Raw genomic sequence first — 25228 nt, 5'->3', positions numbered from 1 at the left:
CCACAGGAGAGTCCAATTGGGGTAAGCCATTCTGCGATGATCTTCCTCAGTTGCCGTAAGAGGTTTTCAGCTGTGTGCGTATTCTGGAAAGCGGTGATACAAAGCGTAGCCTGCCTAGGAAAGAGTTGGCGTTTGCGAGATGCTGCTACTGGTGCCGCCGCTGCTGTTCTTGCGGCGGGAGTCAATACATCTACCCAGTGGGCTGTCACAGTCATATAGTCCTGAGTCTGCCCTGCTCCACTTGTCCACATGTCCGTGGTTAAGTGGACATTGGGTACAACTGCATTTTTTAGGACACTGGTGAGTCTTTTTCTGAGGTCTGTGTACATTTTCGGTATCGCCTGCCTAGAGAAATGGAACCTAGATGGTATTTGGTACCGGGGACACAGTACCTCCAACAAGTCTCTAGTTGGCTCTGCAGTAATGATGGATACCGGAACCACGTTTCTCACCGCCCAGGATGCCAAGGCCTCAGTTATCCGCTTTGCAGCAGGATGACTGCTGTGATATTTCATCTTCCTCGCAAAGGACTGTTGGACAGTCAATTGCTTGGTGGAAGTAGTAAAAGTGGTCTTACGACTTCCCCTCTGGGATGACGATCGACTCCCAGCAGCAACAACAGCAGCGCCAGCAGCAGTAGGCGTTACACGCAAGGATGCATCGGAGGAATCCCAGGCAGGAGAGGACTCGTCAGAATTGCCAGTGACATGGCCTGCAGGACTATTGGCATTCCTGGGGAAGGAGGAAATTGACACTGAGGGAGTTGGTGGGGTGGTTTGCGTGAGCTTGGTTACAAGAGGAAGGGATTTACTGGTCAGTGGACTGCTTCCGCTGTCGCCCAAAGTTTTTGAACTTGTCACTGACTTATGATGAATGCGCTGCAGGTGACGTATAAGGGAGGATGTTCCGAGGTGGTTAACGTCCTTACCCCTACTTATTAAAGCTTGACAAAGGCAACACACGGCTTGACAAATGTTGTCCGCATTTCTGTTGAAATACTTCCACACTGAAGAGCTGATTTTTTTGGTATTTTCACCAGGCATGTCAATGGCCATATTCCTCCCACGGACAACAGGTGTCACCCCGGGTGCCTGACTTAAACAAACCACCTCACCATCAGAATCCTCCTGGTCAATTTCCTCCCCAGCGCCAGCAACACCCATATCCTCCTCATCCTGGTGTACTTCAACACTGACATCTTCAATCTGACTATCAGGAACTGGACTGCGGGTGCTCCTTCCAGCACTTGCAGGGGGCGTGCAAATGGTGGAAGGCGCATGCTCTTCACGTCCAGTGTTGGGAAGGTCAGGCATCGCAACCGACACAATTGGACTCTCCTTGTGGATTTGTGATTTCGAAGAACGCACAGTTCTTTGCTGTGCTTTTGCCAGCTTAAGTCTTTTCATTTTTCTAGCGAGAGGCTGAGTGCTTCCATCCTCATGTGAAGCTGAACCACTAGCCATGAACATAGGCCAGGGCCTCAGCCGTTCCTTGCCACTCCATGTGGTAAATGGCATATTGGCAAGTTTACGCTTCTCCTCCGACGATTTTATTTTAGATTTTTGAGTCCTTTTTTTACTGATATTTGGTGTTTTGGATTTTACATGCTCTGTACTATGACATTGGGCATCGGCCTTGGCAGACGACGTTGATGGCATTTCATCGTCTCGGCCATGACTAGTGGCAGCAGCTTCAGCACGAGGTGGAAGTGGATCTTGATCTTTCCCTATTTTTGGAACCTCAACATTTTTGTTCTCCATATTTTAATAGGCACAACTAAAAGGCACCTCAGGTAAACAATGGAGATGGATGGATACTAGTATACTTATGGATGACGAGCGACTGCCGACACAGAGGTAGCTACAGCCGTGGACTACCGTACTGCGTCTGCTAGTATAGACTGGATGATAATGATATAAAAAAAATATATATATCACTACTGCAGGACAGGTATATATTGTATAATGACGGACCTGCTGGACACTGTCAGCACTGCAGACTCCTAAACTACTAGTATGAAGAAGATAGAAAAAAAAAACCACCACAGGTAGGTATACAATTATGGACGAGCGACTGCCGACACAGAGGTAGCTACAGCCGTGGACTACCGTACTGCGTCTGCTAGTATAGACTGGATGATAATGATATAAAAAATATATATATATCACTACTGCAGGACAGGTATATATTGTATAATGACGGACCTGCTGGACACTGTCAGCACTGCAGACTCCTAAACTACTAGTATGAAGAAGATAGAAAAATAAAAAACCACCACAGGTAGGTATACAATTATGGACGAGCGACTGCCGACACAGAGGTATCTACAGCCGTGGACTACCGTACTGCGTCTGCTAGTATAGACTGAATGATAATGATATAAAAAATATATATATATCACTACTGCAGGACAGGTATATATTGTATAATGACGGACCTGCTGGACACTGTCAGCACTGCAGACTCCTAAACTACTAGTATGAAGAAGATAGAAAAAAAAAACCCACCACAGGTAGGTATACAATTTTGGACGAGCGACTGCCGACACAGAGGTAGCTACAGCCGTGGACTACCGTACTGCGTCTGCTAGTATAGACTGGATGATAATGATATAAAAAATATATATATATCACTACTGCAGGACAGGTATATATTGTATAATGACGGACCTGCTGGACACTGTCAGCACTGCAGACTCCTAAACTACTAGTATGAAGAAGATAGAAAAAAAAACCCACCACAGGTAGGTATACAATTATGGACGAGCGACTGCCGACACAGAGGTAGCTACAGCCGTGGACTACCGTACTGCGTCTGCTAGTATAAACTGGATGATAATGATATAAAAAATATATATATATCACTACTGCAGGACAGGTATATATTGTATAATGACGGACCTGCTGGACACTGTCAGCACTGCAGACTCCTAAACTACTAGTATGAAGAAGATAGAAAAAAAAACCACCACAGGTAGGTATACAATTATGGACGAGCGACTGCCGACACAGAGGTAGCTACAGCCGTGGACTACCGTACTGCGTCTGCTAGTATAGACTGGATGATAATGATATAAAAAATATATATATATCACTACTGCAGGACAGGTATATATTGTATAATGACGGACCTGCTGGACACTGTCAGCACTGCAGACTCCTAAACTACTAGTATGAAGAAGATAGAAAAAAAAACCCACCACAGGTAGGTATACAATTATGGACGAGCGACTGCCAGTGCCGACACAGAGGTAGCTACAGCCGTGGACTACCGTACTGCGTCTGCTAGTATAGACTGGATGATAATGATATAAAAAATATATATATATCACTACTGCAGGACAGGTATATATTATATAATGACGGACCTGCTGGACACTGTCAGCACTGCAGACTCCTAAACTACTAGTATGAAGAAGATAGAAAAAAAAAAACCACCACAGGTAGGTATACAATTATGGACGAGCGACTGCCGACACAGAGGTAGCTACAGCCGTGGACTACCGTACTGCGTCTGCTAGTATAGACTGGATGATAATGATATAAAAAATATATATATATCACTACTGCAGGACAGGTATATATTATATAATGACGGACCTGCTGGACACTGTCAGCACTGCAGACTCCTAAACTACTAGTATGAAGAAGATAGAAATTTAATGAATGACGGACCTGCTGGACACTGTCAGCAGAATGCATTTATAGAATTTAAAAAAAAAAAACTTTTTCAGGCAGACAATATACTGGTGGTCACTGCTGGTCAGTCACACTGGCACTCTGGCAGCAAAAGTGTGCACTGTTAAATATGTACTCCTGCTATAACTGCTCCCCAGTCTCCCCCACAATTAAGCTGTGTGAGCAGTGAGCACTACTCAGCACAGTCAGATATACATAGATAATATTATCATGCAGCACACTGAGGCTGAGCACAGATATGGTATGTGACTGTGTATCGTTTTTTTTCAGGCAGAGAACGGATTATATTAAATAATAAATAAAACTGGTGGTCACTAGTATAACTATCAGCAAAACTCTGCACTCTCTGAGTACTCCCAATGCTCCAGTAAATCAAGTGTCTCACTCTCTATCTAAACGGAGAGGACGCCAGCCACGTCCTCTCCCTATCAATCTCAATGCACGTGTGAAAATGGCGGCGACGCGCGGCTCCTTATATAGAATCCGAGTCTCGCGATAGAATACGAGCCTCGCGAGAATCCGACAGCGGGATGATGACGTTCGGGCGCGCTCGGGTTAGCCGAGCAAGGCGGGAAGATCCGAGTCTGCCTCGGACCCGTGTAAAAAGCGTGAAGTTCGGGGGGGTTCGGTTTCCGAGAAACCGAACCCGCTCATCACTATTTATTAGGATTGGTACAAGGGTGGATATTTTATATTGCGTTGACCGTTAATAGATGGTGCTAGACATGCCCAAAAGGTGGTGCTAGACACACCCCTCCGATGGTGCACCCCCTAATAAAATGCGCTGCGCACGCCTATGATCCACACCCATACTACTTTGGTATTTTTCTCTGTGTTTTTACAGTCACCACATGCCTCTTAAATCCTGTTTGTGCTCTGCTTTGCAGTCACACTATACAGGGGTTTTTTGTCAGGTAATTTGTCTGCTTATATTGTACTAATACACCCTAAGGTTACGCTTACATATAATGTCTGCTAAACAGGGTGGTCGATCTATGGCTGATCCTGCACCATGCAGTGCTGACGCCACAGATTACTCGGAGGAAAACATAGCAGCTGAGGATTCAGGTACTGTCAGTCTACAGCAACGGGGGCAAATCAAGACCCACCTTGGACTGCTTTCTCTAATTTACTGACTACGCTAGTAACTAGACTTGCGCCCCCTATGGGACCTCCAGTGCCATTACAGCCACATTTTGTCCCTGCAGTTAATCCGCCATGGGCAGATACTCTGTCCTCTCAGTTACAGCAATTAAATCTGCCTCTGGCTAAATAAAATCCTGACTCTCGCCCGTTTAAGATCAAGGGCACATCTAAACGGGCCATTACTTCCTCACAATCCACACATGTTTTCGGATACCTCATTCAATGAAGACGGCGCTTACACTGACCCTTCAGACACTGACGCAGATGCTTCTTATGGGGAATCTCTGACACAAGTGGATGTTCCTGACCTCTTAGAGGCTATCAGGCTGATTCTCCCAATCAATGATGTCAAAGAGCCTCAAGCTATCCCTAAGAAACCACGTAAGTTTAAACGTCATAAGGTTACTAAATTAATTTTACCTCATTCTGACCATTTGGTTGACATTCGTCAGGAATCCTTGGACAAATCCAGGAAAGAAATTTGCTCTGTCTATAAAGATGCTAGCCCGTTATCCCCTCGCTGCAGAGTTAAGTAAAACTTGGGAAACACCTCCGGTGGATTCACAGGTCAAACGTATGGTGGTGTCCTCTGCTCTGCCTGTCACTACCTTCACCTTCCTGAAGGAACTGAGGGAAAAGCGTGTGGAAGGTTGCTTGAAGTCTATTTACACTCTTGCTGGAGCTGTGCACAGGCCTACTATTGCGGCCTCTTGGGCTGCTAAAGCTATTGAGGCCTAGGTTCAGGACGTTGAAGCGGAACTACTGTCTAATTTTCCTGATAATGCTAGACAGTGTCTTTCATACATTATTACAGCCTCTCCTTATATTTAGGAGGCGTCATCTGCTGCTGGTATCCTGGTGGCCAAAGCGTCTTCTATGTCTATTCTGGCTCGCCGGATTCTCTGGTTGTGGTCCTGGTCTGTAGATCTGGACTCTAAAAAGACCTTGCAGGCAATCCCTTTTAAGGGAGACATTCTTTTTGGAGACGATCTCAACAAGATTGTTGCTGACTTAGCTTCAGCTTAGACTGCGTGTCTGCCTAGTACTTCTCTTTCAGTTCCGAAGGCAAAGAGTACTTCCTTTCGTTCCTTTTGACCTCCAGGTAAAGCAAAGGGTCAGGAGTACCCGAAACAGGCTTGCACTTCCAAATCCACTAAGCCCAAACCTAACCGTGCATGGGCTTCCAAAACAGACAAGCCTGCTGCATTACGGGGCGGGCCTTCCCCTGGGGGATCCCAGGGTGGGAGGCCGACTTCTACGGTTTGCTCAGGTGTGGTTACAGACCACTTCAGATGCCTGGGTAAAGGAAGTCGTCGCTAACGGATACGCCATCTCTTTCAAGAAAAGTCCCCCTTGCCAGTTTTGCTCAACACAACATCCCTTCAGATCCGGTAAAAGCATAAACTCTCCATCTGGTGGTACAATCCCTCCTGGACACGGGAGTGAAAGTGCCGGTGCCTCTGACTCAGAGAGGCAGGGGGTACTATTCAGCGCTGTTCCTAGTTCCGACACCGAAATGGGTCTTCCTGGCCTATTCTCAACCTCAAGTCTTTGAACAAGTTTGTGAATGTTTCCACATTCCGTATGGAGACTATTCGCTCTGTTGTTCTGGTTTTTGGAGCCCATGGACTATATGGTATCCCTGGACATACAGGATGCTTACCTGCATGTGCCTATTGCCATATCGCATCAGCAATACATGCCTTGCCTTTTGGACTGACCACGGCTCCACGAATCTTCACCAAGGTCATGGCGGTTATAATGGCTCTGCTCCGTCGTCAAGGTATCAGGATCATGCCGTATCTGGATGACTTGTTGATCCTGGAAGTAGGAAACAAATAGAAGCTTCCTTTGGTGTGTAAAGCAGCCCTCACAATAATTGCATGTACAGGAGTGACTCCCTCACTCTAATAAACAGACAATATAAAAGAAAAAATATGCAAAAATCACAAGAAGGCGCTTTCTAAAGGAACGTCAACATAGATAAATGGGTAGATGTCACAAAATAGTAGTTACGTTCCTGTAGTTAAACAGTACTCCAGCATGTATCTCCTGTCTTTGAATGGTTGAATCCTCTCATACTCTTCCCTGTTTCCAACACCTCAGTCGCGATGATCATAAAAAATAAAAGTACCTTGAAAAAGAACCCAGGAAGGGTTTGAAACGCGTTGGTGCAGCAGGGGTGCCATCTGCAGTGGTGATCAGAGGAATTGGATATCGGTATCCAGAGTATCGCAAACCCGGGAGTCTCCCGGGAATTGGTTACATCTATTAGAGAACTTTTTTGTTCTCAGACTAGCCGGTAATTACAGTATTTCACTTTCACCATTTAAGAATTTCATCGACTGCTGAGTGTGCTATACATATGAAAGTCCTTATTTGTAGGACTCTGGGGGTCATTCCGAGTTGATCGCTCGCTACCAGTTTTTAGCAGCCGTGCAAACGCTAAGCCGCCGCCCTCTGGGAGTGTATTTTAGCTTAGCAGAAGTGCGAACGAAAGGATCGCAGAGCGGCTACAAAAAAATATTGTGCAGTTTTAGAGTAGCTCCAGACCTAGTCAGCACTTGCGATCACTTCAGACCATTCAGTTCCAGATTTGACGTCGCAAACACGCCCTGCATTTGCCCAGCCATGCCTGCGTTTTTCCTAGCACGCCTGCGTTTTAACACCCAGAAACACCCCCTTCATGTCAATCACTCTGCGGCTGCCATTGTGACTGAAAAGCTTCGCTAGACCTTGTGTAAAAATACATCGGCCGTTGTGAAAGTACGTAGCGCGTGCGCACTGCGCCGCATACGCATGTGCAGAAGGGCCAGTTTGTTACTTAATCTCAGCGCAGCGAACATTTTCAGCTAGCGATCAACTCGAAATGACCCCATCTGTTCTATGTGGTTTTTTATTGTGTTTTTCATGGAGTTTTTGTCCTGCATGTTATATGTTAATAAATGAATGTATTACACGAGAACCCGCCACTTTTATTTTTTATGATCATCGCGACTGAGGTACTGGAAACAGGGGAGAGGATTCAACCATTCAAAGAGAGGAGATACATGCTGGAGTACTGTTTAACTACAGGAATGTAACTACTATTTTTTTCTTTTATATTGACTTGTTGATCCTGGCGAACTCCCCAGAGGTTCTCCTCCGTCATCTGGAACTGACGGTCCAGTTCCTGCAAGCCCACGGGTGGCTCATCAACTGGAGGAAATCTTCCTTGGTCCCTGCTCAGAGCATGGTGCACCTGGGAGCACTATTGGACACCCTCAACCAGCGATTGTTTTTGTCTCCAGAGAAGGTCCTGAATCTTCAGGACAAGTTAAGATGCTTCCTCTCTCGCCCATGTGTGTCAATACACTTGGCAATGCAAGTACTAGGCCTCATGGTGTCGGCTTTCACTCAATTTCATTCCCGCCCTCTGCAGAAATTGATACTCTCCAAGTGGGACGGCCTACCTCACCGAATCAGAACTCACATGATCTCCTTGACTCCGGAGGTCCGCCTACAGGACCAGCAACTGAGTAGGGGTTGTCCCTTCTGGATTTCCAGCTGCGTCCTTCTGACGATGGATACCAGTCTGCGGGGTTGGGGTGTGGTGTTGGAGCAACACTCTCTTCTGGGTCGGTGGACCAGGGAGAAATCACTCCTCCCGATAAACATTCTGTACTTGCGGGCAGTGTTTAATGCGTTAACAATAGCCCTGCCTCTGGTACAGAACAGGCCTGTTCAAGTACAGTCAGACAACGCCACCACGGTGGCGTACATAGGCCCTCATTCCGAGTTGATCTCTAGCTGCCGTTGTTTGCTGCGTAGTGAACACTTTAAAAAAAATGGCAAAACTGCGCATGCACCGCAATGCGCACGCGTGGCGTACGGGTACAAAGGGCATTGTGGTTTTGCACAGGTTCTAGCGATGCTTTCAGTTGCACTAGCGAACGCAAGGAGATTGACAGGAAGTGGGAGTTTTATGGGTGTCAACTGACCATTTTCTGTGAGTGTTTGGAAAAACGCAGGCGTGGCCAGGCATTGCTGGGCGGGTATCTGACGTCAATACCGGGTCCTTCGTCACAGCAATCATCGCACAGAATAAATAACTACAGGGCTGGTCTTGTTTTGCACAAAATATGTTTGCAGCCGCTCTGCTGCACAGGCGTTCGCACTCCTGCAAAGCGAAAAAACACTCACCCGTGGGCGGCGACTATGCTTTTGCACGGCTGCTAAAAGTAGCTAGTGAGCGATCAATTCAGAATGAGGGCCATAATTCATCAAGGCGGCACTCAAAGCCGTATGGCTATGAAGGAAGTGTCAAAGATCCTTCAATGGGCGGAACGCCATCTGCCAGCCATTTCGGCAGTATTCATTCCGGGAGTCCTCAACTGGGAATCAGACTTCCTCAGTTGTCAGGACGTACACGCCGGAGAGTGGAGCCTCCATCCAGAAGTATTTCAACTCCTAATGGATGAGTGGGGGCGAGTGGGGCATACCAGATGTGGACCTGATGGCGTCTCGACACAATCACAAGGTTCTGGTCTTCGGAGCAAGTACAAGCGATCCTCAAGCAGCGTTAGTGGACGCACTGGCAATTCCATGGAACTTTCGGCTGCCGTACGTGTTCCCTCCGGTGTCACTTCTGCCCAGGGTGATACAGAAGCTCAAGCAAGAAGAAGGAATACTACTTCTAATCACTCCAGCGTGGTTCAGACGGCATTGGTTCTCAGACCTGCAGGGTCTCTCAATAGAGCGTCCTCTTCTGCTTCCGCAGAGCCCAGACCTCCGTTCAGGGCCCTTGTGTCTACCAGGATCTGGCCGGCTGGCTTTGACAGCGTGGTTCTTGAAGCTTCAGTTCTGAGGGCCAAAGAATTTTCTGAGGCGGTCATTCAAACTATGTTGAAGGCCCGAACACCGTCTACTGCTCGGATTTATCATAGGGTCTGAAATTCTTGCTTTGCTTGGTGCACGTCTAATAATCATGACATATACAAGTTTAGTACTGCCAAATTTTTGGCTTTCCTGCAACAGGGCCTGGACTTGGGCCTTCGTCTGGCCTCCTTCCAGGTTCATATTTCTGCCTTGTCGATATGGTTTCAGAGAAAAATTGCCTGATGTTCATACAGTCACTCAGGGTGTTTTACGGATTCAACCTCCCTATGTCCCATCTGTGGCTCCTTGGGGTTTATCGGTTGTTCTGGAGGACTTGCAAGAGTCTCCGTTTGAACCTCTTGAATCTGTGGGCCTTCAGTGGCTTACTCTTAAGGTCTTGTTTCTTCTGGCTATTGCCTCTGCTAGATGGGTTTCAGACTTGGGTGCCTTGTTCTGTCTGTCACCCTTTCTGATTTTTCACCGTGACTGGGCGGTTCTTCGGACACGCCCTGGTTCTTTACCTAAGGTGGTGTCTTCTTTCCACCTTAGCCAAGAGATTGTCTTTCCGGCCTTTATCTCTCCTGACGTCCTCCAAAGAGCGGTCTTTGGATATGGTACGGGCTCTCCGCATCTGTGTGGAGAGGACAGCCTCCGTTAGGAAGTCTGATTCTCTCTTTGTACTTTTCGGTTTTCACAAACGTGGCTTGCCTGCAAATAAGCAGACCTTGGCCAGATGGATTAGAATGGTGATTGCACAGGCTGATCTTCCAGCTCCTGCTACAATCAAAGCCCATTCTACTCGGTGTGTTGGACCTTCTTGGGCGGCCCGCCGTGGTGCAACCCTTGAACACTTGTGCATGGCGGCTACGTGTTCTATGCCTTCGATACTACCGCCTCCCAGGATGCTTCCTTTGGACACCGGGTTCTTGTGCCCGCTACAGTACGTCTCCTCACGTGAGGAACTGCTTTAGAACATCCCCGATGTTATTCCCTGTGGAACCCCAGTGCACCCCGCTGCAGAAAAGGAGATTTATGGTAAGAACTTACCTTTGTTAAATATGGTAAGAACTTACCTTTGTTTAAATCTTTCTGTGAGGCACACTGGGTTCCACAGGGCGCCCACCCTGACGTACTTAGCTTCTTTGGGTTTGTATGGCATTAGCCGCTAGTCCCTTTTCCTGTCGTGAGAATGTGGGTCTATGTGACTAACATCTACCGTCTCTCTTACCTGCTACTGCATTGTACTGGTTAACGAAATTGAGCTCTTGTGCACGGAGGCGGGGTTATAGAGGAGGCGACGTTGAGCATCTTGGGAACAGTCAAAGCTTTTAGCCTGTTGGTGCCTCGGCTCAAGATCCTACTCTACACCCTGATATTATTCCCTGTGGGACCCAGTGTACCTCACAGAAAGAGATTTAACAAAGGTAAGTTCTTACCATAAATCTCCTTTTTGCATGGAGCTGCCCTTTAAAATGCAGTGAAGAGGAATCTTTAAAGTGTGCAATAATTGAGTATTTGTTAGCATACTCTGGACCGTGAGACATGCTTGGATACAAAGGGTCCCTGGAGAGTATATCCAAATATTGGCAGTGTTTTTAAATAAACCACAGTTCATGACGTAATGGTTAACAAAAAGCAATAATGGGCTGAAACCCATAATAAATGTCTGTCCAGATCAAGCAGTCTAGTGTAGGCAAGACTAATTAAAGCTAATGTGTAATGCATTGTTTGCAGTACACATACCTCCCAACTTCTATCCCTTCTGAATAGGGACATGCCGCACCAGAGGCGCGACCGCGGCTAAAGAGGGGGTGGAGCTTCGGATAGATGGGTGGGGTCTCCTGGTAAGGGGTGTGGCTTATTGTCGCGACCCCCGCTTTCGTCATTTTGGGGGCATGCCTAGCGCTCCATGAGCTGCTGGACAGCCCCCGGCTGATAGATGCGCACGGCATCTATTCAGTGATCACCAGCTGCTTTGCAAAGCAGCGCAGCGGTGATCACTGCCTCTCCCAACTGACCCCTGCCCGCGGGACCCTGCGACACTTAGGAGGGACAGCGCCCAGTTAGCGGGACTGTCCCGCTCAAATCGGGACAGTTGGGAGTTATGAGTACATGGTCTGCTTGTACACACAGTGTATATTATATATGTGTGTGTGTATATATATATATAATGTATATGTGTATATATAATTTGTGTTATTCATGTATATCACTGAACCTTATAATATATTAGAAAATAATATGTAAATGTGAATATATGTGTATATGAGTGCAGCCTTGTACGTATAGAAAGCACTTAGCTCATGGACACATCTTGTACAGCAGTCTAAACCTTGTATGACCTTTGTATGTTTCTTTCATTGTAGACCTATAAAGCTTTCCTTCCTGCTATGATGGCCTCCAATCACGGGCATCTTGTGAGCATTGCGAGTTCTGCTGGGCTTATTGGAGTAAATGGACTTGCAGGTGAAGACTTTACTTATTAAACCCTTGTATAGCATTGTGGAACTGTGAGGCAATTCTGAACGTTTAATAATCAGAGATCTTTTATTTAAAACCAAATAATTTTAGAAGAATCCTTCAAGTCATTAGCAAACAATATATGGATAAGTCAGTATGCCTATGATAAGTTCTGTATCACACGATTGAGCATTGGCATGACACCAATGCTTCTAGCGAGAACCAAGGCCGACACTTTTCTCAGGAACATTTTATTTATTCACCTGATTGTTGACTTCTCTGATGATGAAGGGAAAGCATTTATTAAATATCACTGGGGCAGATGTATTAAGCCTGGAGAAGTCATAAAGCAGTGATAAGGCGGTTCAAAGTCCTATGTTCGTTTTACTCAGGAATTAATTCAGTAAAAGCACATGACTATTGTACGTGCTTATTCATTGATTGAAATTGAGTCCTGTTCAAAACATCGTATATACTGTACCTGCACTTCAAAAACACTAAATCCCAAAAAAGTTAGACTCACAAAACAATACTATTGCTTCACAGAGATTTCCCCACAACTCAGCCCTGCTCCCTCTCTCCCTTCCCTGTCACCTCCCCACACCCCCATTCACATCACACTGACCTCCCTCCCTGCCCACCTCCTGCAGTTTCCCCTCCTAGCTCTGGCACCTGCACCATCACTACTCTCTCATCATCCCTGCCCTCAAAGTTAATCTCACCTCATCGCTACAGCAACCCTGATAATCTCATTCACATCTCTCCCACAAACTCATACCCCCTATCCTGTGCCCTCTGGAATGCCAGATCTGTTTGTAACAAACTGGTCCCCACTCATGACCTTTTCATTTCCAACTCCCTACACCTACTAGCCATTACTGAAACTTGGATTACGCCCTCTGACACTACTTCTCCTGCTGCTCTCTCTGGGGTATATTTACTAAAATTCGTATTTTTCAGAATGAGGTTAAAGTTCAAACACGAATGACATCGAAAGTGTATATTTGCAATTTTTTGAATTTATTACGACTAATTTACTAAGCTGTCGTATTCTGCATTTTCGTGTTTTCCGATGTTGATGTCATTCGTATTTTTTGGCAGTGTTTTACGGGAGTGAATAGTAAAACACTGCCGACATTAACACAATGAATCTCGGCCGGATCTGTGAGACCCGTGCAGGGCTTCATTGTGCACCTTTCGTTAAAAAAAAAATAACATTGTTCCAAATCTAAAAAAAAAAATGCGTGGGATCCCCCCCCCCTAAGCAAAACCAGCCTCGGGCTCTTTGAGCCGGTCCTGGTTGACAAAATATGGGGGGGGAAATGACAGGGGTTCCCCCATATTTCATAAACCAGCACCGGGCTCTGCGCCTGGTCCTGGTTCCAAAAATACGGGGGACAAAAAGCGTAGGGGTCCCCCGTATTTTTGAAACCAGCACCGGGCTCTACTAGCCAGGTACATAATGCCACAGCCGGGGGACACTTTTATCTAGGTCCCAGCGGCCCTGGCATTACATACCCAACTAGTCACCCCTGGCCGGGGTACCCTGGAGGAGTGGGAACCCCTTAAATCAGGGGGGGGGGGGGCCCCAGCCACCCAAGGGCCAGGGGTGAAGCCCGAGGCTGTCCCCCCCATCCAAGGGCGGCGGATGGGGGGCTGATAGCCTTTTGAAAAAAATGTGAATATTGTTTTTAGTTGCAGTACTACAAGTCCCAGCAAGCCTCCCCCGCAAGCTGGTACTTGGAGAACCACAAGTACCAGCATGTGGTGGAAAACCGGGCCCGCTGGTACCTGTAGTACTACTACTAAAAAATACCCCCCAAAAAACAGGACACACACACCGTGACAGTATAAGTTTATTACATACATGCACACCTCCAAACATACATACTTACCTATGTTCACACGAGGCTCGGTCCTCTTCTCCATGTAGAATCCTTGGGGTACCTGTGAAAAAAATTATACTCACATAATCCAGTGTACCTTCTGTTCTTTGTATAATCCACGTACTTGGCAAAATAAAAAAACGGAAACCCGACCACACACTGAAAGGGGTCCCATGTTTACACATGGGACCCCTTTCCCCGACTGCCAGGACCCCCCCTGACTCCTTTCAAAGAGGGTCTCTTCAGCCAATCAGGGAGCGCTACGTCGTGGCACCCTCCTGATTGGCTGTGTGCTCCTGTAGTGTCTGTCAGGCAGCACACGGCAGAGATACAATGTAGCGCCTATGCGCTCCATTGTATCCAATGGTGGGAACTTTGCGGTCAGCGGTGAGGATACTTTCGGTCAACCGCTGACCGCAAAGTTCCCACCATTGGATACAATGGAGCGCATAGGCGCTACATTGTATCTCTGCCGTGTGCTGCCTGGCTTCCAAAAAAATACGAATGCCCTCATCACTGCTGAGATTTGAGTTTAGTAAATTCCCAAGATGACACTTTGAAGAAAAAACACCATCTCGGTCAAAATCGGGAGCTTAGTAAATATACCCCTCTGTTGGGGGCCTCACATTCACACACACACCCCGACCTGGGGGTCGCCATGGGGGTGGTGTTGGGGTCCTTTTACCTTCTAGTTACTCCTACCAACTCATACCACCAGAACCATCCCATACATTCTCTACATTTGAGGTCCATGCCATACGCCTCTTCCAACCAGTACATCTTAGAGTAGCTGTCATTTACCGCCCCCCTGGCACTGCTTCCAAATTCATCGACAACTTTGCTTCCTGGCTTCCTCACTTCCTCTCTTCTGACATTCCCTCCATTATCCTAGGCGATTTCAACATCCCTATTGACATCCCCACACAATCCCCAGCCTCTAAACTCCTTAACCTCACCTCTTCACTTGGTCTCTCCCAGTGGACCTCCTCACCCTCCCATGTGAATGGGAGCTCACTGGATCTGGTCTTCACTCACCGCTGTGATATTTCAGATTTTTCAAACTCCCCATTTCCACTCTCTGACCACCACCTGCTTTCCTTTAACCTATCTCTCTCGACTTCCCCATCTCTACCTCCTAAGGCTACCATCACTAAGTGTAACATTGAAGCTATTGACACCACATTCCTTTCCTCCCTGTTTGACTCACTTCTCTCTCCTATTCTCTCTCACTCATGCCCTGAACAAGCCACTTCCACATACAATGCATCCCTTACTTCTGCTCTTGACTCTGTTGCTCCACCAACCACTATTCACCCTCGCAAATTAACACCTCAACCCTGGCACACCAAATGCACCAGATATCTGCAAAAATGCTCACGTACTGCTGAGCGACACTGGAGGAAATCACGGTCTAAGGCAGACTTCCTCCATTTCAAACTTATGCTCTCATCCTTCAGTGCTTCCCTTTCTCTTGCTAAACAGTCATACTTCAAGAACCTCATCTCCTCCCAGTCTTCCAACCCCTGTTGCCTCTTTGCCACTCTCAACTCACTCCTCTGCCCACCTCAACCTCGTCTCCCTTCCTCACTCTCTGCTCTTGACTTTGCCACGTACTTCACATCCAAAATTGACTCCATACGTCAGGACATCACATCACAACAGACCATTAGTAACCAGCCTTCTCCTATCCCTTACCAACCCTCCCCATCCCTCGCACCAACTCTGACATCTTTCTCCCATGCATCTGGAGAGGAAGTCATGGCCCTCATTCGTTCCTGTCCCCTCACCACCTCCCCTGCTCTCCTCACTAGTATCTCCAACTGTCTCCCTGCTACCTCTTCCTGGATGTCCCAGCGCTTTCTTAAACTTAACATGTCTAAGACCGAACTGATCATCTTCCCTCCCTCCCGCATAACCTCACCTCCTACAATCTCATTATCTATTGATGGCACTACTATCTCCTCTATCCCCCAAGTGCGCTGCCTTGGAGTAATCCTTGACTCCTCCCTCTCCTTTAAACCACACATTCAGCACCTCTCACAAACCTGCCGTTTTCATCTAAAAAATATTTCCAGGATCAGACCCTTTCTGACCCAGGATGCTACTAAGACTCTTATCCACTCACTGGTCATCTCCAGACTGGACTATGTAATCTCCTCCTGACTGGCATTCCTGACAAATACCTCTCTCCACTCCAATCTATCCTCATTGCTGCTGCCCGGCTCATTTTCCTCACCAAACGCACTACGTTCACCTCTCCTCTCTTACTAGACCTTCATTGGCTCCCCTTCCCTTTCAGAATCCATTTCAAGCTTCTCACACTTGCTTACAAAGCCCTCACCCACTCCTCTCCCATCTACATCTCTGACCTTATCTCCCTTTACACTCCCACACGTCCTCTTCGCTCTGCTAATGCACGCCGACTCTCCTGCCTACGGATTACTTCCTCCCACTCCTACCTCCAAGATTTTTCACGTGCTGCACCACTTCTCTGGAATTCCCTACCTCTCCCCCTCAGACCCTCCACCTCTCTACAAGACTTCAAACGGGCTCTCAAGACCCACTTCTTCACCAAACCCAGCCAAACCTCATCCTAAACCTCTGTTCCATGCTCTCTATGTACCCCATCTGTCCCACCCCTGTCTGTCTACCCCTCCCTTTTAGAATGTAAGCTCTCACGAGCAGGGCCCTCTTCCCTCATGTGCTTATCCTTTTCTTACTCTAATAATATTCAACTGCACCAAATCCAGCAGTCTTCTGCCACCTGATACTTATTCCAGTGTCATCTGCTGATGTAGCTATGTTTATTTACCCTGTACTTGTCCTATATTGTCGTCAACTGTAAGTTGTTGTTTTCCTGCTTGATTATTTGTTTATGTACTCTGTAATTGGGCGCTGCGGAACCCTTGTGGCGCCATATAAATAAAGGATGATAATAATAATAATAATAATTTCTGCTGGATGTTTTGTGAAATGCTCACTAGTGAGAGAAGTACTTGGTCGTGGCAGGAAGTCCTTTCTCTATAACATGGTTATGGAACTAGAGTGCTCTCCTACATACACCCAAACCTAGTGTGTAGTGACCTGAAGCAAGTCTGTTCTATCTATGGGGGTAATTCAGACCTGATCGCTAGGCTGCGTTTTCGTACAGCGGCTCATCAGGTCTAAACTGCGCATGTGTATGCACCGCAATGCGCAAGAGCGTCGCACGGGTACAAAGCGGATCGCCGCTCAGCGATGGGTTTGTGCGAAGGATCCATTCGCACGGGCGTTCGCAAGGAGATTGACAGGAAGACGGCGTTTGTGGGTGGCAACTGACCGTTTTCTGGGAGTGTTTTTAAAAACACAGGCGTGTCCAAGCATTTGCAGGGAGGGTTCCTGGTGTTAATTCTGGTCCCGGACAGGCTGAAGTGATCGCAGTGGCTGAGTAAGTCCTAGGCTGCGTAGAGACTACACAAAATCTGTTTGTACAGCTCTGCTACACATGCAATCGCACACTTGCACAGCAAAAATGCAGTACACTCCCCTGTGCGCGGCGGCTATCTGATCGCTTGCTAGCGATCAGGTCTGAATTGGGCCGTATATTGCAGGTTACCTAAGGTTTAAGATGAGTCAGAAAAGCACATTAAATTGTGCTTGGTACACATCATTTGTATCACTCCGTAACTTATATTACTAAAATAATGACCTTTGATGTGGCGACTAATATTTTATCATATCATGTGTTGTCACTGCTAAAGTACATCAGCCACACAACCAGAACAAAGTTTATAAGACACTTTTTTTTAAAATGCCTCTCAAATACAGTATGCACTATGCAGTACACTATACAACATCATACACTTGCTATCCTGTCTGCAACAATGTGTGGAAAACGGTATCCAGTCTCTAGGTCGACAGTCATTAGGTCGACCACTATTGATCGACATGGTTTCTAGGTCGACATGACAAAGGTCGACATGATTTTTTTCATAATTTTTTTTTCTTCAGTTTTTGAACTTTTTATTTAGTTTTTGAACTTTTTCATACTTTACGATCCACGTGGACTACGATTGGGAACGGTAACCTGTGCTGAGCACAGCGGTAGCGGAGCAAGGCACCTTGCCCAAAGCATGGCGAGCCATGCAAGCGGATACCATGCACTAATAGGGGTCCCCAGGCACTCTACACAGAAAAGTACACCAAAAACAAATTTAAAAAATCATGTCGACCTTGCACGTGTCGACCTATTGCTTGTGTCGACCTATTTTAGGCGTTGACTTAGTCACTGTCGACCAATAGTGGTCGACCTAGACACTGTCGACCTAAGTGTGGTCGACCCTATGAACCACACCCGTGGAATACAGGCAGTAGCACACAAAATGGCACTTTGTCAGATCTCTTTCAGCAGTGGAGTATACTGTGTTCCACAGGGAAAACATCGGGGTGTAGAGTGGGATCTTGATCCAGAGGCACCATCAGGCAAATCTTTGACTGTACCAGGATGCATTGGGGCCTTCTCTATAACCCAGCCTCCAGGCACTGAGAACTCAGTTTCGAGTGATGCCTGAAGGCAGCAGATCACCTAACAGGCAGGCTGCACTGGGCTGCCCTGAAAAAGGTAAAAGAAGACTTCAAGGGCCGCAGCAGTGTTATGTCAGGTTGACATTCAGTGCTGCATCTCCGTTACCTCCCAAGCGGCGTCGCATACTCCCACGGCTCAGATCCCAGGTACTTACTGTGGAGACGCTCTGGCTTAGGCACATGGTTGCAGACGCTCTCCTGGTTCACATGGCTGCTACGAAGGGAGGAGCTAAGAGGGTCCCCCAGGTGGGACCCACCACTAAATAGCGTTCCTGGTCGCAGTCCAGGAAGACGGACTGCGACGCTGTCGTGGACACTGTCACCGAGCAGGGACCCCACTATATCCTCCAGGGCATAGGAGTACAGGTTGGGTGTACTAATGCCCCTGTGGGTAAGGCTCCGTGGTTCCAGCATAGGGGAGCCGGCACCTGACCTGTAGCCCCTCCCCCGGCCCAGGGCGCCATCTTCTCGCAGATTTACCGCCCTGGAGCTGCCTCTCCCTCAGTTCCTCACAGAGACGCTGGGCGCCATCTTCTGAGCATAGCTGCTACTGGTCTCTGGGATAGCAGGGCAAAGTCTCCCCTGTAAAGCCGCCAGTCCACAGCGCTGAGACTTTACAGACACTTGAGTATTCTACATGTCTTTTCTCTTACGTCCTAGAGGATGCTGGGGACTCCGTAAGGACCATAAGGAATAGACGGGCTCCGCAGGAGACATGGGCACTATAAAGAAACTTTAGAATGGGTGTGCACTGGCTCCTCCCTCTATGCCCCTCCTCCAGACCTCAGTTAGATCCTGTGCCCAGAGGAGACTGGGTGCTTTCAGGGGAGCTTTCCTGAGTTTCTCTGTAATAAAGAATTTTGTTAGGTTTTTTATTTTCAGGGAGTCCTGCTGGCAACAGGCTCCCTGCGCCGTGGGACTGAGGAGAGAGAAGCAGACCTACTTCAGTGATAGGCTCTGCTTCTTAGGCTACTGGACACCATTAGCTCCAGAGGGATCGGAACGCAGGTCTCACCCTTGCTGTTCGTCCCAGAGCCGCGCCGCCGTCCTCCTTGCAGAGCCGGAAGACTGAAGCCGGGTAAGTATACGAAGAAAGAAGACTTCACATGCGGCAGAAGACTTCGGATCTTCTCCCGCACACACACACACAGGCACAGATGGGTGCAGGGCGCAGGGGGGGCGCCCTGGGCAGCAATAATCCTCTTGGCTGGCATTACAAGTATATTCAGCTATAGCAGTATAATATACAATCCCCCGCCAGGTTAATTTGTATTTTGAGCGGGACCGAAGCCCATCGCTGAGGGGCCGGAGCTTGATCCCACAGCACTAACCAGCGCCATTTTCTCCACAGCACACTGCTGAGAAGCTGGCTCCCCGGACTCTCCCCTGCGGAACACAGTGACAGAGGGCTTTGAAGGAGGGGGGGGCATATAATTTGGGCGCAGTCAATATATATATATATATATATATATATATAAAAAACAAAAAAGCGCTGTATATAGCTGGGACTTGTGTTTCCAGGGTCATTGGCGCTGAGTGTGTTCTGGCATACTCTCTCTCTGTCTCTCCAAAGGGCCTGGTTGGGGGAACTATCTCCAGATTAGAGATTTCCCTGAGTGTGTGGGGTGTCAGTACGCGTGTGTCGGCATGTCTGAAGCGGAAGGCTCTCCTAGGGAGGAGGTGGAGCAAATGAGTGTGGTGTCTCCGTCGGCAACGCCGACACCTGATTGGTTGGATATGTGGAATGTTTTAAATGCAAATGTGAATTTATTACACAAAAGGTTGGACAAAGCGGAGTCCAGGGGAAATACAGGGAGTCAATCCCTGCCTTTCACTATGTCACAGGGCCCTTCTGGGTCTCAAAAGCGCCCACTATCCCAAGCCAAGTAGCAGACACTGATACCGACACGGATTCTGACTCCAGTGTCGACTATGATGATGCGAGGTTGCATCCGAGATTGGCAAAAAGTATTCATTATATGATTATTGCTATAAAAGATGTGTTGCATATCACAGATGACCCCTCGTTCCCAGACACGAGGGTGCGCATGTATAAGGAAAAGAAACCTGAGGTTACTTTTCCCCCTTCACATGAGCTAAATGAGTTGTTTGAAAGGGCTTGGGAAACTCCAGACAAGAAACTGCAGATTCCCAAAAGGATTCTTATGGCGTATCCTTTCCCGGCTAAGGACAGGATACGGTGGGAATCCTCTCCCAGAGTGGACAAAGCGTTGACGCGCTTATCCAAAAAGGTAGCGCTGCCGTCTCAAGATACCGCAACCCTCAAGGATCCTGCTGATCGCAGGCAAGAGACTACGTTGAAGTTAATTTACACACATACTGGTACATTACTCAGACCAGCGATAGCGTCGGCTTGGGTTTGTAGCGCTGTAGCAGCGTGGACAGATACCTTGTCTGCTGAAATTGATACACTGGATAAGGATACCGTTTTATTGACCTTGGGTCATATTAAGGATGCTGTCCTATATATGAGAGATGCTCAGAGAGACGTTGGCCTACTGGGTTCCAGAGCCAACGCCATGGCGATTTCTGCTAGGCGAGCCTTGTGGACCCGACAATGGACGGGTGATGCCGACTCAAATAAGCATATGAAGGTTTTGCCTTACAAGGGTGAGGAATTATTTGGGGAAGGTCTCACGGACCTAGTTTCCACAGCTACTGCAGGTAAATCCACTTTTTTACCTTATGTTTCCTCACAGCCAAAGAAAACGCCACATTATCAGATGCAGTCCTTTCGGTCGCATAAATCCAAGAGAGTACGGGGATCTTCCTTTCTCGCCAGAGGTAAGGGCAGAGGGAAAATGCTGCCAACTACAGCTAGTTCCCAGGAACAGAAGTCCTCCCCGGCTTCTACAAAATCCACCGCATGACGCTGGGGCTCCGCTGAGGGAGTCCGCCACAGTGGGGGCACGTCTTCGACTTTTCAGCCACGTCTGGATTCAATCACAGGTGGATCCCTGGGCAATAGACATTGTACTACTCAACCCAGTTCGGTCAGACCCATTCTGAATTTAAAATCCTTAAACCTATACTTGAAAAGGTTCAAATTCAAGATGGAATCGCTCAGAGCGGTCATCGCCAGCCTGGAGGGGGGGGGATTATATGGTGTCCCTGGACATAAAGGATGCATACCTTCATGTCCACATATAGCCTCCTCATCAGGCGTTCCTGAGATTTGCTGTACAGGATTGTCATTACCAATTTCAGACATTGCCGTTTGGGCTTTCCACGGCCCGAGGACTTTCACCAAGGTAATGGCGGAAATGATGGTGCTCCTGTGCAAGCAGGGTGTCACAATTATCCCGTACTTGGACGATCTCCTAATAAAAGCAAGATCGAGAGAACAGTTGCTGAACAGCGTGTCACTCTCCCTGAGGGTGTTGCGACCTGCCGGTTCTGATTCAGTCAGACAACGTCACGGCTGTGGCTCATGTAAACCGCCAAGGCGGAACAAGGAGCAGAGTGGCAATGGCAGAAACCACCAGAATTCTTCGCTGGGCGGAAAATCATGTAAGCGCTGTGACAGCAGTCTTCATTCCGGGAGTGGACAACTGGGAAGCAGACTTCCTCAGCAGACACGATCTCCATCCAGGAGAGTGGGGACTTCATCAAGAAGTCTTCGCAGAGATTGCAAGTCAGTGGGGACTGCCTCAAATAGACATGATGGCGTCACGCCTCAACAAAAAGCTCCCGAGGTATTGTGCCAGGTCAAGGGACCCTCAGGCGGTAGCGGTGGACGCCCTGGTGACTCCGTGGGTGTTCCAGTCGGTCTATGTGTTCCCTCCTCTTCCTCTCATCTCAAAAATATTGAGAATCATAAGACGAAAAGGAGTACAGGCAATTCTCATTGTTCCAGATTGGCCTCGAAGGGCCTGGTATCCGGAGCTGCAGGAAATGCTTACAGAAGATCCGTGGCCTCCTCCTCTCAGAGAGGACCTGTTGCAACAGGGGCCCTGTCTGTTCCAAGACTTACCGCAGCTGCGTTTGACGGCATTGGCGGTTGAACGCCGGATCCTAGCTGAAAAGGGCATTCCGGATGAGGTCATTCCTACTCTGATAAGGGCTAGGATGGAGGTGACAGCGAAACATTATCACCGTATCTGGAGGAAGTATGTGTCTTGGTGTGAGACCAAGAATGCTCCTTCGGAGGAATTCCGTCTGGGCCGTTTTCTTCACTTCCTACAGACTGGAGTGAATTTGGGCCTAAAATTAGGTTCCATTAAGGTACAGATTTCGGCCCTGTCTATTTTCTTTCAGAAGGAATTGGCTTCTCTACCAGAAGTCCAGACTTTTGTGAAGGGAGTGCTGCATATCCAGCCTCCTTTTGTGCCCCCAGTGGCACCATGGGACCTTAACGTGGTGTTACAGTTCCTTAAGTCTCATTGGTTTGAGCCTCTTCAAACCGTGGAATTAAAATATCTCACTTGGAAAGTGGTTATGTTGTTGGCCTTGGCGTCTGCAAGGCGAGTGTCTGAGTTGGCGGCTTTATCTCACAAAAGCCCCTATCTGATTTTCCATGTGGAAAGAGCTGAGTTGCGAACTCGTCCTCAATTTTTGCCTAAGGTGGTGTCCTCTTTTCATATGAACCAACCTATTGTGGTGCCTGTGGCTACGGGAGATTTGGAGGATTCCAAATCCCTTGATGTAGTCAGGGCCTTAAAAATTTACGTAGCCAGGACGGCTCGAATTAGGAAAACAGAAGCTCTGTTTGTCCTGTATGCAGCCAACAAGGTTGGCGCTCCTGCTTCTAAGCAGACTATTGCTCGCTGGATCTGTAACACGATTCAGCAGGCTCATTCTACGGCTCTATTGCCGTTACCTAATTCGGTGAAGGCCCATTCCACTAGGAAGGTGGGATCTTCTTGGGCGGCTGCCCGAGGCGTCTCGGCATTACAGCTTTGCCGAGCGGCGACTTGGTCGGGTTCAAACACTTTTGCTAAATTCTACAAGTTTGATACCCTGGCTGAGGAGGACCTCGTGTTTGCTCAATCGGTGCTGCAGAGTCTTCCGCACTCTCCCGCCCGTTTGGGAGCTTTGGTATAATCCCCATGGTCCTTACGGAGTCCCCAGCATCCTCTAGGACATAAGAGAAAATAAGATTTTAAATCTACCGGTAAATCTTTTTCTCCTAGTCCGTAGAGGATGCTGGGCGCCCATCCCAGTGCGGACAACATTCTGCAAGACTTGTATATAGTTATTTGCTTGCATAAGGGTTATGTTACAGTTTTGTTCAGTCTTTTACTGATGCTGTTCTGTTTCATACTGTTGACTGGTTCGTATATTCCAGGTTATACGGTGTGGATGGTGTGGGCTGGTGTGAATCTTGCCCTTGGATGAACAAAATCCTTTCCTCGTACTGTCCGTCTCCTCTGGGCACAGTTTCTCTAACTGAGGTCTGGAGGAGGGGCATAGAGGGAGGAGCCAGTGCACACCCATTCTAAAGTTTCTTTATAGTGCCCATGTCTCCTGCGGAGCCCGTCTATTCCCCATGGTCCTTACGGAGTCCCCAGCATCCTCTACGGACTATGAGAAAAAGATTTACCGGTAGGTTTAAAATCTTATTATTACAGGCAGCGTTAGTTAAGAAAGAGTGTATCTTTTTACAGAATGTATTCTGATATAGTCCAATGCAGTCTTATTGTGTTTAAAATAATCTCTGCATTACCTGTGACTGTGTATGTCTGTACCTGCTGTATGGTTTCACTCTCATGTGTATGCCATCTAAGGTAGCTATCACTAGGTGCGTCAGGGTCCTCTAATATAGGGGGTAATTCCAAGTTGATCGCAACAGGAATTCTGTTAGCAATTGGGCAAAACCATGTGCACTGCAGGGGAGGCAGATATAACATGTGCAGAGAGAGTTAGATTTGGGTGTGGTGTGTTCAATCTGAAATCTAATTTGCAGTGTAAAAATAAAGCAGCCAGTATTTACCCTGCACAGAAATAAAATAACCCAACCAAATCTAACTCTCTCTGCAAATGTTATTTCTGCCACACCTGCAGTGCACATGGTTTTGCCCAACTGCTAAAAAATTTCCTGCTGCGATCAACTTGGAATTACCCCCATAGTGTACACAGAATTTATCGCTATATGGATATTTGACAGTGTTACAGTCACATACACTGGGATTTATTTCACAAGTTTGTGTATTCTGACGCTGGTTGTGTAGTTTGTCCGCAAGTGGTGTACTCTGTCTGGCTTCATCGTTCTAATAGCCTAATTATGGCTTTATTACAATGTCTAACAATATGGGCAGTAAAACTCTGGAAGCTCCTGTAAGTTGCAAGGTATGCTCCAGAGGGGGAAGTATTGTGTGATAGTCTGTGTGCTAAATGTCATACACTTCCCAGTCAGCCTGCAGCTCCTGTAACTACAATGGAGCCATCCTGTGCTATGTTCACCACCCTCCTGGGGACTCTGGTGGACCTCTTAGCCCCCCCTATGGGACCTCCAGTGTCACTGCCACCAAAAGTTGTCCCTATAGTAAATCCGCCTTGGGCGGAAAATTTGTCTACCCAGCTGCAACAGTTAAATCAGTCTTTGGTTAGACAGAAATATTTTCCAGGTCACTCCCATGTCTCTGGGTCCTCTAAGCG

At 47.6% G+C, this 25228-nt stretch overlaps 1 protein-coding gene across 1 annotated transcript in view; it reads left to right on the top strand.

Moving 5' to 3' along the window:
* Positions 1-25228, top strand: part of LOC134929651 (epidermal retinol dehydrogenase 2-like) — a 134650-nt gene that overhangs the window by 43435 nt on the left and 65987 nt on the right. Inside the window, exon 4 of the mRNA XM_063925232.1 lies at positions 12068-12167. Coding sequence (XP_063781302.1) covers positions 12068-12167 — 100 coding nt within the window. The remainder of the gene's footprint in view (positions 1-12067; positions 12168-25228) is intronic.

The sequence above is a fragment of the Pseudophryne corroboree genome, chromosome 5, assembly GCF_028390025.1.
Source record: "Pseudophryne corroboree isolate aPseCor3 chromosome 5, aPseCor3.hap2, whole genome shotgun sequence".
Classification (NCBI taxonomy): domain Eukaryota; kingdom Metazoa; phylum Chordata; class Amphibia; order Anura; family Myobatrachidae; genus Pseudophryne; species Pseudophryne corroboree.
Note: the sequence above shows the minus strand (reverse complement) of the source record. Positions and strands in the feature narration are given on the sequence as shown.